Source organism: Pteropus alecto, unplaced genomic scaffold (genome assembly GCF_000325575.1).
Source record: "Pteropus alecto unplaced genomic scaffold, ASM32557v1 scaffold17, whole genome shotgun sequence".
NCBI classification, from domain to species: Eukaryota; Metazoa; Chordata; class Mammalia; order Chiroptera; family Pteropodidae; genus Pteropus; species Pteropus alecto.
In genome coordinates, this window is record NW_006440645.1 from 616,587 (window position 1) to 635,843 (window position 19,257).

Consider the following 19,257-nt stretch of genomic DNA (forward strand, 5'->3'; position numbering starts at 1 on the left):
GCAGTTCAGCGCACGGCACACGGCACACGGCACACGCCACACACCACGGCGCACGCCACACGCCACGGCGCACGCCACGGCCACTGCTTTGGCTCAGTCGTGTTATTACTGGTTTTAAGTCATTTCAGTCTTCGCTCCCTGTGTGACCTTCTTCCTATTTAAGTTAAAAGATCCCAGTGGGCAAAGCACACGCCATTTCTCCACATCCCTCAAAAGCTGCGTTCGCTATGCGTCTGATCAGCTCACAGTCGTGATAACCTTTTCCCGATTTCAGAGCAGTTCTCTTACTAACGAAAAAAAAGGTGAAATAGTTAAGTTGAATTCCCCTGAATTTTGTTTTAAGGACACTGTGAAACTCCCTCAGATCACTGGGCGTAAAGGTTTCCTCCGTGCCAGCTCAGCCAGGCGGCCGTCCTCACAGCCCAGGTCTTTAATGAGTCTGGTCTCCACGGGCGTTTTCACCGCAAACCTAAATGTTTACGTTCACTTCCAAAACTCCAGAGCATCCGGCTCGTAATGTTCCGTTCAAAACACACGCTCTGTGCGGCTGATGCGACTTGGCTGAGACTGTGCGAGACGGACTCGTGAGAACACGCCGTGTCCACGGGCCACTGCCGACCAGACGGACTCGTGAGAACGCACCGTGTCCACGGGCCACTGCCGACCAGATGGACTCGTGAGAACGCGCCGTGTCCACGGGCCACTGCCGACCAGACGGACTCGTGAGAACACGCCGTGTCCACGGGCCACTGCCGACCAGGCCGGGTTGGCAAACGAGCCGTGGGGCCAGGTCAGGGGCTCTGAGCCCTTCCACGCACGAACATACTAGGACACGGCCGCTGCCCGTGGCTGGAGCTGGGCTGGCTGCAGAGCACGCGGGGCATGGTGGCGCCAGGCGCTCAGACGTCAGGGAAGCTAGTGCCCACGCCTCCCCTTTGCCCGAGTGGGTCCCCATCTGCCTGTGGCGACAGGAAGGAGGGGAGCCTGGACGTGGGGAGCCGTTGGGGGCACGGCCTTGGCCAACGGCCAACCTCCGTCCCTGACCAGCCTCCCTGGTCCTGGCGCCTACTGCTGACAGCTCTCCACAGCCCGTCGCGCTGCCACTCGGCCTGGGTGGAGGCGACCGCAGCCTCCTCCTCGCAGCACCTGCTGCCTCCCGCTGCGTCCCGGGCGAGGCGTCACGGTCCGCCCTGGCGGCCAGCCCTCCCAAGTCCAGCCGTTCCTGCTCCAGGCCCCTGACCCGCTCCCCCGCGGCTGGGACAAGGCCACCCTCCTGTCCCCTGTGGGCCCTCCCCCACTTCCTCGCTGGCTCTCTGGCCACGCACCCTCCACAGTGCGCGGCCTGAGTGTCCAGACTCGGTGCTGACCCTGCTGAGTCCTCCTGCAGCCTCGTCAGCCACAGGGAGTCTGGGCATGGGAGAGAGGGGAGGTCAGTCTGCTCTGCTCAAAGCCGACACTGCGGGTGGCCACTTGCCGTCCCCAGCACCCACGCCACCTAGAGAGCAGCCACCACCAGACACCACGGCATCTGCTGACAGCATCCCAGACTGTCACCCACAGCGAGACCAGCAGACACGACCCCTTCTGGACTCTGCACCGGCCCAGAGTCCTCAGCCCTGAACCACAGACGACAGACTCCTCCCACCCCTGAACGGCTCACCCCCCCTGCCTGGACTGCACGGCGCCCTCAGCCTGGGGCACACGCCGACACCCAGGCCTGGCCCCGCTCCAGCCCACAAACCCTTTCGTTCAGAGCCGCTTCCTTCCGGCCTCAAAGGCTTCTGCCAGCGGCAGACGGTCGTGTGGCCGACCGGGCCTCGGCGGCCCCCTGCCTTCCTCAACCAGAGCGGGGCGTCTGAGACGCCGCGTGTGCAAGGACGAAGCGGGGGAGGGCGGTGCGCATCTGCGCATCTGACGGCACCACAGCCATGCCCGAGCTGGCGGAGAAGTCGGCGTGGCCTTGCACACCTCGGGGTCAGCAGGCGGCCGCCCAGTTCCAGGCGCTGAAGCGAGCGCACAGGCCCGGGGAGAAAGCTGCCGGGTTCGAACTCGCTTCTGTCCAGGGCGACCAGGCGCAGAGGGCGCCAGGCGTTCGCGGCCGGGCCTCCCACTCGCCAGCTGTCAAGGTGAAACGACTCCACAGCGAAGCCCGCCCGGGAGCCCCATGGCCGGCAACGCACGAGGCCCGCCCGGTGCGGGGTCGTCGGGCATCACGCAGCCTCCGGCGAGCCTGCCTGGGGACACAGCGCTGACAGCAGGGACGGCCACCGGCTCTGCCGGGTCACAGCTCAGGGCTGCAGTTACTCCTGTCAGTCAGAGTGGGGTCCACTTAGTTCAGCTTCTACATGTCCCAGAGGCCTTGGGCACTTGGAGACTTGAAGGACGAAGGCGATGTGACTTGCTCGAGCCATCCCGCCAGCTCAGAGGCCGTGCTCCTTCCTGCAGCACGTGTGGGTCCGCTGTTCCTGCTGCTGCCCGACGCCGGGCAGGGCTCTGAGAGGACAGTGTGGACGACGCAGACACGTCTCTGCTGCGGAGACCTGCACGCTGGAGGGGGACGGGGGGCCACGAACGGCAAACAAAACCGATGCGTCAGACACCGATGAGCAGCAGGCAGGAGGGGGCAGGGGACGGGGCGCTGGGCCCACACAAGGGCACAATGCAGCTGACAACTGGCGTCTGGGCTGATGGAGGCGCCACGGGGCCCTGCGGCAGGAGCCGCGGGCGGGGCCAGGGACGGCGCACAGACTGAGACCCCCGGGGGGGCCACAAACGGCAAACAAAACCGATGCGTCAGACACCGACAGGCAGGAGGGGCAGGGGACAGGGCGCTGGGCCCACACAAGGGCACGAAGCAGCTGACAGCCGGCGTCTGGGCTGACGGAGGCGCCACGGGGCCCCTGTGGCAGGAGCCGCGGGCGGGGCCAGGGACGGTGCACAGACCGAGGACCCCGGGGTCGGGCACGATGGGACGCGGAGAGATGGTGCTGGCGGGGGGGCCTCGGACCCTGCAGGGGACGGGGCAGGAGCAGGACTCGGCGACGGGTTTAAGCGTCACTGCCCGCCATGCCGTGGACAGACTGCAGGCATGCGACACCAAAGCAGGCCCAGCAGCTGAGGAGGGACGTCGGTAACGGCGGCAGAGGGGCGGAGTGTCCAGGCCGACGGAGGTGGCGTTTGGAGAGGGCGGGGTGCAGCCTGCAGGAAGAGCAGCAGGCCTCGCTGGCAGGCCGGGCGTGGGGTGACGAGGAAGGCCGTGACGCAGGCCTAGGGCTGTGGGGGGGACCAGAGCGTGACAGCACGTGGCATCCAGAGGTTGTAACATGGTTGAACACGTGTGATGCTGGTCGCAGACCCAGTAATGGGTGAAGCACCGGGCCAGACGCCACGGGGCGGGGCGGGACAGAGGCGTGGGTAGCGAGGGCGTCCCAGAGGGGTCTGCCTGCAGTGACGCCACAGGACAGCGTAACCTGTGATGCACGCAACATCGAGTCACGCTGATTTCCTAAGATGACACAGCCGACGAGTTCGGGAATGGCCAGACCTCAGTACCGCGCCTGGACGCTGCGTTCCCACCTGAGGCGGCGAACCAGCTGTCGGCCACTCCCGCGTGGCACGCTGGGGGACGTCGCTCACCGCGGTGAGGCCCAGTGGCCCTGGCACCTGAGTCAGCCTCTTCTACAATTCGTATCACGATCGGCAGGTTCTGTTTAACGGCTTCGGCCGAGGGAGGGGTGAGTGTGAACGCCCCGCGTAGCGCTCTCCCGCTAGGAATGGCACGCGCTTCACGCACCTGGCGCTTCCCGTCTGCTCGCACGGGGCTGTCGGCGGCTGCGCCCCCACGACGACTTCTAGTGGACACATCACTCCTGTGTCAGCATCATCTGGGTCCCGGCTGGAGCTGGGAAGGCTCATCACGCAGAACGACCTCCGTCTTCTCCACGCTTGCTCACGGGGACAAGAAACGTGGCTCCCACTTGGGGCGGCTCACACCACAGGCGCCCACAGGGTGCCGGCTGCACGAAACGGGTGCTGGGAATACCAGCACGCGGGTGCCAGAGGCCATCCCTGCCCCTCGTGCCATCCGATTCTGTTTAACACGCTGCTCTGGAACGGAACGGCCCGCAGCCTGGGAGAACGGATTCAAACGCACAGGACCAAGGTCTATTCTTTGACTACGTTCGGTCTAACTTCTCCTGAGCAAACCAAAGGGGCTCGAGCAGGGACCTAGCGAGAGGGAAGAGGCCATTTCACTGACTTATGAGAAGAACCGCTGAATGATAGTCGTATAATTTCACATACTTTCTAGATATATTTATTGGTATAATATAAACTCGGCAAAGGAGATACTATTTCACTGAAGCGATCATTTCATTCTAATAACCTCAGAATTATATAAGTTGATAGTTAATAAAAATATAACAGATAATTGTGATTTACCTTCTGCATAGAAATGCATGAGGTCAAACAGAGACATCAGAGACTCAGCTAAAGTGATTTCACGTAGCAGCTACTTTAGAAACATGAAGTACGACCCCAGTTCTAACCTGCTAATGTGACGCCCCACCAGGCTCCGACGTTTTGGGGACGCGGATTAGTGGACACATTTTCCCCACTGTCGTAATAGCCACTAAAACTGCAGCCCCTTATTCCTGTACCGACTTTGAGCTAAATGTCTTTCTATAAATATTCTGAATAGATTATATTTTTAACATCTTTGTTACACTAACATGTATTATCTTATAATTTATAATTGCGCATCCTTTAAAACATGAGATCTTTTAACCATCTATTCAGAGTAGTGTATTAAGCTGGGCAGCGAAAGAGCTTACAACCCTGTACTATTGATTTCACTATAAATTCCGTGTAAAGCAGCCTGAGTAAGGGCCGGGACTGGAAACAGCCGGAACCTCCAGGTCCCGATCGGATCCTTGCTAACATTTTCTTGTACCGGTTGAAAATAAGTGATAATCGGAACTATTTTAAGAGGGAGTAATGAAATATTTATAACTTGCATGTAACTTTAAATTTAGCGGCTTACTAAATTAGAACATTTAAAATAGGTAATGGGAAAAATAAATACATTAAAAAAAAAAACAAGAAAGTTTTACACTTGCTATATATGCACCTGTGTTGCAATATAACCTAGAACTTGCTGGGGAAAGTCTGATCATATAAGTGGTGAGTCCGATTACTTCTTACGTGTTTAACTTCCACATAAAGTGATATCAATGAGCGCTAAACGTTACATTTTTAAACTTAATTAGTAAAATGAATTCGAAGTTAAAAATAGGGTAGCTTAATCAGGATTTAGAATCTAATGGCGGGAATCTTACAACACGTACATTTGTAGCATTTCTGTGACATCGTTTTGCTGTGGAATTTTCTAAAAGTGCATAGAGTTTTGCAAACTTACGAAGACAGCCATTTATAGACACTTTGAACTACGAAAGCTCATTAATGAAGAAGGAGCCTGTTTTCTCGGTCGTGTGTCTGTTGGTTGGTCTCACGTGCTTCGTTTCGACCCCGGCCTCGTGTCAGGCTGGGCCGGGCGCCGGTGCTGACGCGTGTTTGTCGGCGGCTGACGAGCCTGAGGCCTCGCAGGAGGCAGCGTGAAGAGAAGGGAGGTGCCCGGTCCGCGGGCGGAGAGGGGGCGGGGCCGAGCGGCCACGGGGAGACCCCGCCCCCCGGCAGTGAAAGCCGCACACGTCTCCAGCCACGTGGCACAAGCCGGGCTCTGGACTGGGAACCTGGGGAGGCCACCAACGCTGCAGGACAGGCCCACTGACCCCTGGCCTGACGGACGACATGGCACTGGAGTCCTGAGCGGATGTCCTGGGGGCAGAAACGCAGGACGTGCCTGGGCTGCGGGCGGCAGGTACCAGGAGACGAGGTCCTTCCCGGAGGTGGCTCTCCTAATGCACGATCCACAGAGGACACGCTGACAGCTCCTTGATCAAGCGCTTCTGTGATGGGGACTGTGATGTACTGCGGTGCCACCAGATGCCAGGCCCCGTTCAGTGACCAGGGCGTCGACCCACCGCCAGAACCGGGCCCACTGCCAACACTGCCTCTTGGCCACCAGCCTGTGCACGTCGGCCGGAGGGAAGGGACAGGCCGCGTTGAGGCCCTGGGCGGCCCTGGCGCCCGTGGAGGGCAGCGGCTGGGACCCGTAAGAGAGAAGAAACGCAGCTGCCGATGGGCGCTGAGCGGGCCACGGGAGCAGGGGTGCAGGCGGAGGCGGGGTGCAGGGCGGCCTGGATGGTGCTGCGTGGCCTGGACGGTGCTGCACGCTCTGGTGTTCCGGGAGGGCAGACAGGGTTGCCGACGCTCGCCTGGCAGGGGCTGGCGGGGCTCGGGTGCCAGCAGCTGACGAGGCGTTGGCGATGGCGGACAGTGACAGGTGCTGCACACCAGCCGTGGCCATAGGCCACAGGCCGGTCTTCGGGGTCCACAGTGCTCTAAGGCCACGGCTCCAGGTTCCTGGCCTTGGGCACGCCCACACCCGCGACACAGCACCGCCAGCCCTGACACCTACTCACTCAGGGCCACCGATGACAGCTGCCCAACAACACCTGAAGTCGACAAAAGCAATTGTTTTACAAAGACATATTCAAAACGGACAACCCCGGCGACAATTTTAGACCTTAGAAATTCACATTTGGAAACACCGTAAACTCTAACGAGAAAACCTTTCTTCCGAGCGCGTAACAGGCTGTTTCCAGCACACGGCTTCTCGGGCAGTGACCGTGCCTTGTGTCTTTAAACAGCTAGTGTCGCTCCACTGCCCTGAGTCTGCCACCAAGGTCACGGACACGGCAGCAGGGACAACTCCGAGTTTGAATACAAGACAGTTAGGAAGTCACTCAAAAGGGCCACACTAGTAGGTGGGCACGCTGCCTTGACAGAAAGCGGTGAGCTTGGCAGCGCTTTGCCGTGACACACAGTGAGGCCCCCAGGGTGACGTGAGCGGGGACAGGACCCGTGAGGACAGCCAAAGGTGACGGTTCTCACGCAGAAGAGGAGGAAAGGACTCTCGGGCACGGAATGCGTTTATCGGGGGTCCCTGCTTTCATCCTGTTTCCTAAACTTGTAAGAGAAGTGGCCTGAAGGGCGGTGACAGGCCACGCACAGCGCACAGCAGGGCCGGCCCTGAGCCTGGCTCAGAGGCTGTGGGGCGGGCGCATGGTGGCCCGCATGCAGGCGCTGGCCCTGCGGGGAGCCGAGAGCAGCCGCAGATGGGCCTCGTGAGCCCCCGGCCGTGTCGATGCCCTCGCCCCCGGCCGCTGCCCGCTCCCTGCTGAGGCCGCCGTCAGGCCTCCTGCCCCGCCTTCCACAGGGCCCCGGCCTTCCCCCGCACCCCAGCAGAGGCCGCAAGAGGCCTGCTGCCGTCGCTGTGCCCGCCAGTCGAAGGCATTCTCTCATGGTGGGGGGACGACGCTGTCACTGCCAAGGGATCCCGTGCTGGGACACTCCCGGGGTCCGCACCACCACGGAGGCATGGGTGCCATGGGGTGTGGGGGCGGCCAGCAGGACAGGGTGGCACACACCCATGGGGTCTGCCGTGGGGTGTGGGGATGGCCGGCAGGACAGGGTGGCGCACGCCTGTGGGGTCGGCCGTGGGGTGCCGTGCTGCACGGCCAGGCCGCCGCTGCGGGGAGGCCCGTGTTGGGCCAGCGTCCGCGGCTGACAGTCCTCGCGGGCTCCGGGATGCCGGAGGTCGGGGGACCTGCGGCCAGGCGCTGGGGGCCACAGACACCCGCCCACGAGTTAAAAGCCCACGCTCAGCCGCGGGCGGGACGACCGTTCGGGGCGAGGCGTGTTGACGTGGGGACTGCTCCGCCTCTCACAGCCCGTCCTGTTCCTGCTCTGCCCGTCCCGTCCCTACAGACACGAGCGGCCTGCGGAGCACGCTGGTCACGAAACGAAAGCCAAACTGCAGGGCGGGTCGGGGAGCACGAGACGTTCCAGACGGCCGCGGGCCAGCGAGGAGGGCGCCTCGGCGAGCGTTTCGTGGGTGTGGAGGCGCCGGGGTGACCCCCACCCCACGGCCACTGTGCCAGTGGGATCAGGAATACACGGGGAGGGGACACCGGGGCCGAAAGGCCGCCAAACACAAATGCCGCTGACACCCACTTGAGACCACTGAAAGTTCAAGTAGCTATTGTCATGCTCCACTCAACAGAAGGTTATGGGATGTAACGCGAACCCGTTTTACACTTCCTTCTGACCGAAACCTTTACAATTTGCTATTATGTTTCTAAACTGTTATGTCACTAGTTTAAAATCACGACGTGCCTGAATATACATGTTGCCTTAGGTTAAAAACAGAAAAAATATAATGTGAAAAAAACGCTGATGAAATTCATACGTGTAATCAAAATAACAACAAACTATAATAGTAACGAAAAATGTTTTTGCGTCCCGGGGCAGGCCCAGTCCCTAAGTGCACGAGTCATTCCACTGCCACCTCCGGCCTCACCGTACCTTTCACGTCTTCGTCCTCGATGGTCGTGTTGGAGCTCTCTGTCGATTCCTGTGGGGGAGAAGACGCATTTTAAGTTGCAAACAATGAACAGCTTGACCTTTTTCTTCTTAAAAAACTGGTGAGTGACGTTCACATCATGCAAAACTCTTCGGCAGGCTGTGTGCATACGCTGACATGCAAACGGACACGCACATTACATGGTTTTAACGGGAATAAAATGCAAACAGATGCTACAAACGTTTAGGAAAGGGAGGGCTCTGGTCGCCTCGTCTCTGAAGCAGGAAAAATCCAGGTGATCTGCAGACTCAGCCGAGCGTGCAGCTTATTTTCAGAGCTGCCTGAGGACATGTCTGTGCTTTTCCTACGTATTTATGAGAGACTGACTATGTTAGGCGAATGGATTTGAACCTTCAAAAGAATAAGTTTTATTCTCGACCAGTTAACGGCCCCATGTTTGTGCAGGGCAGTTAGTGACGTCTGGCGCTGAAGCCGCGGCCTGCCGGCCCGCCTCAGGCCTCTGTGGAGGAAGGTGTCATCGCTCCACGTGCTGCGGGAGGGAAGGCGTTAAGGCGAGCTGAGCCGAGTTCCAGAGTCTCCGTGTCTGGGATGGGTCGTCGCAATGGAATCGTAACGGACAATTTACTCTGAAGAACAACTGGACTCTTCTCGTTCGTATCTGAACTAGAAACTGGCCGTTACTGATAAGGATCCCACTCCCATAACGAAAAGACAAAGCTATGTCTTCGTAAAACTACAAATAAGTCGGAGATTAATAACACACTTGAAAGACCACCATAAGCGCCAGCATTAAGACACGTTCCTTAAAAATGCTGACAAATTTTTTGATTAATAATGAAGTTTCTAGCAAAGAAATTGAGTAATAATCAGGAGACACCACTTCCTACGTGGGATGATTAAAGGCTAGAGCCACAAAAAACTGGAAACAATTTCCGAACGACAGCTACGTGCTCAGTGACGAGGGGCAGATCGGGGACGGTGCTGCAGCGTCCTTCCGGAGGCTCGATGCTCACAACAGTGACCAGCGTCCACGGCTACCACGCAGCACGTTTAACCAGAGGGACAGACTAGACGCATCCGGACTCTCCATCCACACAAAACCGAAAGGTCTTCATGCGTTTAACGTGACCGAGAGCTCAAACTTGAACTGCACATGAAGTGAGCCCATGCACCGAAGAATAAACTAGTTCACGCGAGCCAGACAGGTCGTGCAGTTGCTCGGACACACGACAGCTAGCCACGGCAGTGTCCTGCGGTCGGCCGGGCTCTCCCCTAGGTGTGGGATCCTGACGTCCCTGATCCCTGCGGGAGCTGGGGACAGTGCAGGGGCCGTGGCTGTGAGACGCGTCTGATAGAGAGCGCAGCGCTTCATGTTTTTACTTTAATGATTTTAATACTGGTCAACTAAACGTTAAACCAGAGAAAGCAGCGTTTTCCGACTCGAACTCGGCTGTCGGAGTGGGGGAGCCGGGCGCGTCTCTCTTCCCCGAGACGCGGCGACGTGTGAGGAGGGACGAAGGGTGTGGGAAGCGTGTTCCAGAAAACGCCTCGTCGGCTCTGCACAGGGACACGGGGCTGCGGCTTCGTGGCTACGCCGTGCGAAGGCGCAAGCGTGAGCCTCTCTCAGCACAAACGGGTAAACGTCTGTGACTGAAATGCACACGACGTGACACAAACATACTTCACGAGAAGCGAAATGCCTGTTTTCTCCACAAACGCATGCCGAACCACAGCACCAACGGAGAGTTAAAAGGAAAACAACACACTATGGCAACGGAATAAAGAAACTCGAAAGCAACACGAAACTTAAATACTTCTGAAGTCAAACTGATTTTTTTGAAGACAGTGGAACGATCTAGCAAGAAATTCTAAAATGTCATGCAGAACACGTCTAAAGTAATGCAAGCCAGGCGTGGAGAAGACCAGACGGACTTGCTGACACACGGTCAGCCTGACACAGAGACTCTTATCGACCGCAAAGGACGGTGCCTCCGCTGCTCTGTCAAGATGGCACGCGTCCCCTCGAAGGGGTGTGTGTGCATGCAGTCCCCGGGGCATCGGGGCCGACGCGGGGCAGGGGGCAGGGAGGAGGCCCCCCCGCCCGCACTCGGGCACTGCGCGTGTCCCGGGACGTGTGCCTGGGACGTGGCCCCTGGTGACGCGAGGCGCCGTCGATCCCGGTACCTTGTTTCCGTCGGGGTTGTGGATTACAGTGGTTTGGGGCTCCTGAGTGAGAACAGAGAGAGAGAGAGAGACAGTTCGCGTCGGTCAGCGCATTCTCACGGGTGTGAGGGACAGAGCACAGCGAGCCGCTGACGAGACGGACAGTGGCGAGCGCAGAAGCGGTGGCCCTGCGTCGGGCCGGGCGCGTGCCGCGCCCCCAGCAGCACAGACCTCATTCGTGCCGGCGTCGGCCAGGCGGGAAGGCTGCGGACCAGAGGCGGCGGGCACTGTTTCACAAAGCCCCGCGCCACACAGGGCTGGCCTCCCCCACCGGCGAGTGGCCTGTCGGTGTCTGTCCCGTGGGAACTGGCTAAGGACACGGGACATCAGACACTGGGAGGGTCTCGAATTGATTTCCCAGCTGCAGCACTTTGAGAACAGATCATGGTGTCATCGCTGTCACAGACAGCCTGGCAGGTCCGAGACCACTGGGCCACGCTCACAGGGGGCCGTCCCAAAGAACACAGTTCAAAAGCCCACAGGAAACTCGGGGGCATTTGAAAGGTTCATTTAAAGGGCTCTAGGGCTAATCACGTCATCACTATAATTTGAGACATACTGCTGTCGGGTCCTGTGTCAATTCATTTCTGAAAGAAGTTTCTGCTTTATAGAATATGTAAGATTTGCTTGTAAAGCCACGTTTTTCCACAAAGAAAATATTAATTTTCCTATTGCTCTCCACCAGAAAACTGAAGAACTACTCCCAAGCGAAAACGACGCCGTGATCACCGACGTCAGGAGACGGTGTCCACACGCCGAGGGCGCGCGTGGCGCCGTGACGTGCTGTCCCGCCAACGGGGCATCGCGCGACCCGCTGCGGGCTCGCCAACCTCACTGGGCGCGTGCTGACGCTGCCCGCGGCCCGCTGGCGCGAGACCGGCCGTCGTCACCGGAAGGCGGCCGCGTCGTGGCATATGCCCTCCCTTTAGCTGTTTTTGAGCTGAGCCTTCTGGTTGACCAAAGTGGATTCATCCCCCGACATTTTGGATTCATTGAAAAGAGGACTGACCGAGGACCGTAATAAAGCAGAAATATTTCTGAAAATCATAAATCAAAGCGTGGAATCGTCCGGGGACAATATTATGGAACTTAGAGCACTGAATTCCAATATTCAAACCTCGAGTTTGAACATGACAGTTTTGAAGTTTTGAACTGATTTAGATGTCGCCTGTGTGGCTCTGACGGAAGTGGACACGGCTGGCTCCCAGTGACAGCCCAAAGCTCTGTGCTGTGCAGTTTCATTCTGTGGACCTAAGGGAAACAGCGATAATTTAAAATATGACAAGCAAACTTTAAATTATCCAGTGCCTCTTTACCGCAGGCGAGGTCCTTCGAGCCTGCTGTCCGTTAGTAAGAGGGGACGGGGCTCCGAATAAGGTCTGTGTTTGCTGTGTGTAGCCACGACCCCCTCAGCTGCCCTTGATGTCAGCTCTGCATCATGGACAGGGGACGCCGGGGCCTGCAGCCTGCGGAGCCGCCAGGAGCAGCCGAGCGCGTCCCACCGTGCACCCAGGCAGCATGCACAGCGCCCACCATAGAGACCACAGCCACCAGCGCTGCGCTCGGCATGAAATGAGGTCACCTCATGTTAGAGACACGATGCGTGACAACCGCCTTCACGAGATGAGAGGAGAAAGCGGACCTTTGCGCATCTCAGAAAGCGAAAGCAAAACGAAGCCCAAGGAAATAACAGGTTTATGAAACATGTATCTATACAGCGAAAGCAAATGGGAAGGACAACGGAACACGGCCAAGAACGTGAGGGTCACGGAGTCCAGGTGTACCAGCGCCGGGGGGGGGGCATTCTCTTTGGGGCTAGTTACCACGTTGGCTTTGCTGTTTATCTGTGGGTATGCAGAAAACAGAAACAGAGACGCCTTAGACCCTCGGCGCAGGGTCTCTACATGCAGCACGTCTACGTGGAGACAGACGCGAGAACGAGGGGTCCCTGAGGACGAACGTGAAGGACCCGGCAACGGCCACAGGGCTGGTGACCGAGGCCGGTCCCTGACGGGCACACACGGGCTGGGGCCGCGTCTGCGACAGTGCGGTGACCGAGCAGGCTGCGTGGGCTCTGCCACCTGAGCAGACAAAGAGCTGCTTCGGGGCACAGGTCAGTCCCAGCGCGTGCCGGGGACGGGCGTCCGTGGCCTTGGGCGGGGCTGTGCGGCCCGGCCCGCCTCCTGCTGCTGGCGCCCTCACGCGTGCTTCTCCGCCTTCTGCTCGGGGGCCCGGGCCGCCAGACGCCGGCCTCCTCTGGGGAGCCGGCGCCACCTTGTCTGGCAGGTAGCCAATCAAAACTTAGCTCTTCTGATGAAATCCAGGTTCTACAATACATTTTTAAAATGATGAATCTGGGTCTCCTTTAAAAAATACATCTTCAATTATAAATGGGCAAACCCAAGGCTTCACTATATTCCGATTGTAACCGTGACTTTTTTCACAATTGTTTCAGAGGAAAACACTGTTTCCTGTCAAAGTGTTCCTGCCACCGTGAGGGCCACATCTGGTAATGTCGGTCCCTGGCTCTAACATGACAGTGCGGGACCTGCGCTGCGAGGGGAACAGAGCCAGGAGGTCCTGTGACGGGCCCCGGGGATAAATGGACACAAGGGCCGAAGGGGAAACATACTGCATGACAGTGAGCGCCAAACGAGCGTCTGTGAGCAACTACGCCACTGAAGCATTTGGGCGTTCTGGGGGTTCCCCTCTTTCCTGTTTTTTACCCACAGAGCATGTTGACACTGGCATCGGAAGGAATACAGAAGGCTCAGACACCCGGCTCGGTACGTGTGCTGGGCGTTTCCGCTCGCCCACCTTTGTGAGGTTGTCTGGCGCATTATTTGAACAGGCTGTGCTACTGTACTGTGTGACATGCAGGGAGAGAGAGAAAACTTGGGTGCTCCTTCCTGGAAAACTCTTTCAATATTAAACCATCAATCTGCATTTTGCAGAAAGTCTGTTTAAAACTTTTTTTCAAATAGAAGTGTACAGAATTAACAAAAATTCATGCAACAGCGAAAAAGAGAGAAGAGAAAATGGAGTTTGTTAAGGAAGTGTCAAAATTCAGCATCCCTCCGAGTACGTAACCGACGAGAGATGCGGCGGGACGCGCGCAGGTGCCCTGGGCAGGAGGGGCGCCTGGCGACGGACGGCTTCTCACCCAGGGTCACAGGGACCACGGGTAGCGCGTGCGTGGCTTAATACGCTGCACTCGGTTCAGAGCAGTGGACCAGCAATGAATGGGGAATTCTGCATTTTTATTTCTGCTGTGAGACAAGACAGTTGCTTTTTCTCTGGGATGAGGTTGCCAAGAACTGCTTTATTTCAGTGAAAACGTCCCACGCGCACACCTACACACACTTATCTGCGCAAATGCACACATACATCCCACACGTTTGCACACACACCACTGTCTCCGCCACGCTTGGCGTTAAAAGCATTTTTGTTAATGTAAACACTAGCCTGATCCTTTCCTACTGAAGGAAATCTTTCGCAGGCATTTGTAACATTCACAACATTAATGTGAAAAGTCCGGGAGGACCACCTGTCAGGGAGACGGGCGGCGGGTCCAGGTCCGGCCCAGCTGCGTGGAAAACAGTCCGGAACATAGCACGTGGGTCCGCAAGGGGCAGTTCATTCATACTATGGAAGTGGTGTTTTTCTTTTTTTAAAAATGACTTCAAATCAGGTTTTTAAATGATGCACTGAGTTATTCTCACGAGGAGGACAAGGTATTCCTGCTTCTCGGGTGCTAAGTGCCTCAGTTTCCTGGTTAACACACACTTCTGCCAACGGCGCCTGGGTGGGGCGCACGGCAAGGCCGCATGCACGCCGGCCGCAGGCTCCGTGGAGGGCGCCTCCTATGCCGGCAGTCACGAGTTCATCGGTCAGTCCACAGACGTTAGTAGTCACGTCGCTCCACTTTCAAGAGGAAATTGGACCCTGTCCTTGTAAAAGACCCTTTAATAACATATGGATGAAGGTGTGAACTTCTTAGATGATTTAAAAATTCAATTTAGAAGGAAAACAGTATCGTGAGCGTGAGAACTGCGCCTTGACGGTTAATTATCAACGACCTGCACTTTCTCTATGTGACCAACTCAGGTATGGTTTTCCAGGGGGACCCAGCAGGTGGGGACCGTCGCCGTCACCTGAGCTCTCGAATCGGACTTCCTTTTCTGAACTGACCAAAGAGAAGGAGAAAAAGACACTGACGTTTAAACGCCACAGCGTGGGGCCCAGGATAACTCTGTCTTTAAGAGGAGCTGTGAGTTGGCCAGGAGAAGAAAGCTCGGGAAATGCTGCTGCACACAGAGCAGTGACATTAAGCATCTGAACGGGGCTGCGCCCTGTCACCGAGCGGCAGAGGCGCAGGTGAGCAGGACGTCTGGAAAGCTTCAAACGCCGCACCTGCACCAGCGCGAACTGGGAAGAAGGCAGACGCTGGCCGTGACTGCTGACATTTAAAGTGACGGCTGGGAAAGGCGGATGCAGTCCTAAGGGGACATTCCCCGGCCACACAGGATGACGGCTGGGGACACCAGTGACAAATGGCTTTCTATGTTGCATTTTCAAAACGAACGGACCCCCTGACTTTGGGTCAAGTTCAAATGTTAGGATATTAACTAACTCCCAAGAGTGCCGAAGGCATCTGCCCCTGGCGGGGAAAGAGGCACCGAAGAAGCAGGGCAGCGGGCAAGAGAGGGAACACGTGACCCGATGTCTGGTCACGTCCAGTCAGAGGCAAATCCCCACGAAGCAAAATCCAGCCAACGGAACATCGCTGGATTATTTCGTTTAGAGACCCAAGAGCGGCAAAGCATCCCTCACCGTCTCCCTTGGAACCTTTCTGACACGCGCTCACGGCTGCGCCTTGGGCACATCCCGACGCCTCCCGCAGAAGCACGGGAGGCCGAGGCACGTTTGTCACCTGACTCTAGGCACCCAGACCCAGCGGTTTGGTGTTTTGGGGCCCTGCACTGTGGATTTTGGGGACACGACAGAACTGCTTGCAGCAGTGTTTGGGGTTCGGAGAGTTTCGGGTCACCAGGGTAGCTGGGGACCATAAGAAAATGAGAGGATTGAGATGGTTTCTACAGCAACTCCTTAGAGAAGCATCATTTTGTTATGATTATTTAATGTGTGACGAAAAAGAAAAAAATATCGCTTTCCTTGGCATGAGCATTAGTCATCTTTGTGTATTATTTCATACTTCAACCTGTATTCTTTATAGGAGCTATAAAAAAAAAACAAAAAAACAACAAGCAGCAAAGACTTAGCATGTTTAACATTTTAAAATTTCCAGTATCTGAAAATCAGAAACGCTTTTAGGAGTGGCTGTGCGACTCACCTTCACCCCGTCCGGCTTCTTCAACAAGCTCTTGGCTGCTGCAAGACCAAAGTGAGACCGTTTTAGTGACCTGTGCACAGAAGCCCACAGCCCGGCCCGGTGGCCATGTCCCTCCCACCTTCACTGAGCACGGCCAGCACACGCCGCGTCACGGAGCCTGTGGCTCGTGGGGACGGGGACGGGCGCTGCTGTCCGTGGCCCTGCCACGCCAGACCTGGGCTCGGCTCCTGCTCGGCGCACTGCGTGTGGCAGGACACGTGGCCGGCTGGCACTGGGCTCGTGCCGCTGCTGGCTGTGGAAAGGACACTGGGCCTGTCCCCGGCCTGTGCCCCGTAGGCCTGGAGCTGGTTTCAGCCTTCGGATGTCGACTCGCAGGTTGTCACGTGCTCACTCACGGAGGCGGTGGCCACGTCAGTTCTGCGCTCTCCTTGGAGGTTTACAACTTATTTGTGAAAATTTGCTCTGGTTAAATACCATGTTTGTTTTAATATCTATTTTGAAATCAGACCATTTCTTTTCTACAAAAAATATTAAGAATTATATTTAAAATGAAATGCTGTGTTATTAACCTAGAGCAGTTTTTTAAGGCCTTGGAAGCCTGGAGCTGTGCATCTTCTACACCCCTGAACCGGAACAGGGAGGCTTCACAGGCAAGAGCCTTTCGCATCGAAAAGTTAAAAATCATAAATTTGAGGCAAGGTCTGAAACAGAATGAAATCTTCAGCTAAGTCGGAGACCCCTGAAGGGCGTGTTTCCCTGACACTCCCCGTTCGTGGAGAGGGTGCCTGCCCTTCCCGCCATTCCTCAGCAGCTGTGGGCCGAACAGTGACGTCGTCCTTCCAGAAACGCGCTGTGGACAGCACGCCAGTCACTCAGCTCGGTGCCGACCCGTGCACTGCGTGCTCAGCCTTTCGGACGCACAGGACGCGGGGCCGGCGCCTGCAGCCAGTGCTCGCTGTGTGCACGGCCACGTGAGCACCTCGGACAAGACTGGGCGTCTGCCCGGGACGCCTGGCTGTGACGAATCCGCAGGAATGTGTAACGGCCTGACAGCCTTTTCATTTGGGACGTTGCTTTGATATTTTGGGTATAATTTTATTATTTAAAAGATTCAAAAATGTTAATTTTGTTGAGTCTTCGGCAACGACGCTATTAATTTATTACTGAGATTGCGAGAAACAGTCTCCTCAGCGGCGGTGCCATGTGTCTGGAGCTAGAAGGCAGCAATAGAAACGCTGTGGCAGCCACTCGGAGCCACCGGAGCCGCCACGGCTCTGGGGCTGGGCAGGGCCGGGGGACGGCTGCCGTCCCCCTTACCCCCAGAGCACGTTCCACACAAAACAACTGCGTAACCACGGACTCTGGACACACTGCACAGCACGTCTGGCAATGAAACAGACGAACGAAACAGCCCAGACCGCAGGGGCGTCAGTGCGCGGTGACGGCGTCTGACGCCCGGTCATCGGTGATGAACTTCACGCTCCGAAACGGCAGGGAGCTCGCACGTTACTCAGGAGTTTTTAGTTTACGTGGTGACGAAAGGAACATGTGACGTTAAAAAAGCTTCTACATGTGGCTGCATATATTTCTAAGAGGCCCAATTTGTGCCTAAGAATATATTTAAGACTTTAACAAAATACCATCTTTAGTCTCGGTATTTTTTCAAGTTAGTTTGTCATCAAGAACATATGCCATGTAAAATCCTCCCCCCTCTTAGTGACTCACTAATTACTGGGCCACGGGGAAACATTCATTTATTTGGCATAGTGTGTTTTAGTTGGTATTTAATGAGATGAACTGAGGTTACTCACATAAATGTCAGCTGTCCCTCAACCAGGTAACTTGACACAGGAGGTAATAAGAACCGTGCCAAGCTACACCAAACACACCAGGACCACTACACACGCTCACACTCGCTGTGCTACTGTCCCGGCCAGTTACCAGCTCGCGGGGCCTTCAGGGGCTTCCTACTGATGGCTAAGCACAGGGGGACGAAGCGACCATCTGATGCCGTCGTGAGTGGTAACCACAGATTGGCTGGGGGGTTTGAGAGCAGCGACGACGCTGTGTTCTGTCACCTGGGGTCACAAGGCCAGGCGAGGCAGGTAGCAGGACTAAAGAACGAGAAACTCCTGGCGAGTCTGATGCTGCAGATCACCCCCATGGGGACAGCGAGCGAGTGGACCGGTCGTGTTTCTGGCACAATCATTCAACAACTGTCCCCAGTCTCCACACCCAGAGCAGCTACTGCGCTGCCTCGGTCCTTCCTCACATGGGAGGCCGACTGGCCTTCGCCAAGGTCGGACTCGGACCTCGGTCCATGACTCAGATAATCACGTCCGCCATGGAGAGTCACTGCCCCGACAAGCACATGGTCAGCTCCCTCAGCCCCAGTTTAAGACTTATTTCCACCACGGGCCCCTGCGGGGACATCGACCCCCGCGTCGGGGGGCACGGCTTCTCCGGGAACTGCGCCTCGACGCCTCGGGCTGTGAGCGTCCACGGCCGTGCACTGCACCCCCACCCACGATCTCTAAAACCTCGCCTTTGGGGTTCCCGACGAGAACGAGACAGAGAAACGTACTCGCCGTCGCTGCCGTGTGAATGGGGGGCCCGTCAATCCCTGGCTGGACGCGTGGGGAGGCTGCGGCCACACGCGCCCTCTCGCGGTGCCCTCGGTGGCAGGCCTCTCCCCCTGCACCCCCCACCAGGTCACCACCCGTCAGTCACCTGCTGACACCTCTGTGCCGCCCCCCGTGGCCCAGTCACCCCTGAACAAAGGGACAGTGCTGCTCCCATGACCGTCCCCCAGTCCCAGAGGCGCCAGACGGCGTAAGAGAGGCCGTGAGGATCCCCGGCACGTGTACCTGAGAAGTTCCTCGTGGCCAGCATCGTCGTCAGGATGGCGCCCTGGCGGAGGAGAAAGGCACTGGTCAGCGTCGCTTCTGCAGCCCGACCGGCAGCAGGGCCTCGGGGGCAGCCTCCGGCCCCCTGCACCGCACGCTTCGCTGTCTCCCGGGAGTGGCCGGCCCCTCGTGACGGTGGCCGCCTGGCACAGCTGCTCCACTGACGGAGGAGTCGCAGCCGCAGCCAGGTGCCCACTCGTCATGAGGGTTTAATCTGGTGTGTCCCGTTTCCCCTGGACCTGTCACTCCAGGAGCTGCTGCCCAGATGG

The 19,257-nt window shown here is 57.3% G+C and overlaps 1 protein-coding gene across 1 annotated transcript in view; it reads right to left on the reverse strand.

The window, feature by feature from the left end:
* The window catches only part of CAMK2D (calcium/calmodulin dependent protein kinase II delta), a 137,601-nt gene that overhangs the window by 7,305 nt on the left and 111,039 nt on the right, over positions 1–19,257 (reverse strand). Inside the window, exons 12-14 of the mRNA XM_025050918.1 lie at positions 18,950–18,992; positions 16,083–16,120; positions 8,488–8,536 (exon numbers count right to left, since the gene is read on the reverse strand). Of these exons, the coding sequence (XP_024906686.1) occupies positions 8,488–8,536; positions 16,083–16,120; positions 18,950–18,992 (130 nt within the window). The remainder of the gene's footprint in view (positions 1–8,487; positions 8,537–16,082; positions 16,121–18,949; positions 18,993–19,257) is intronic.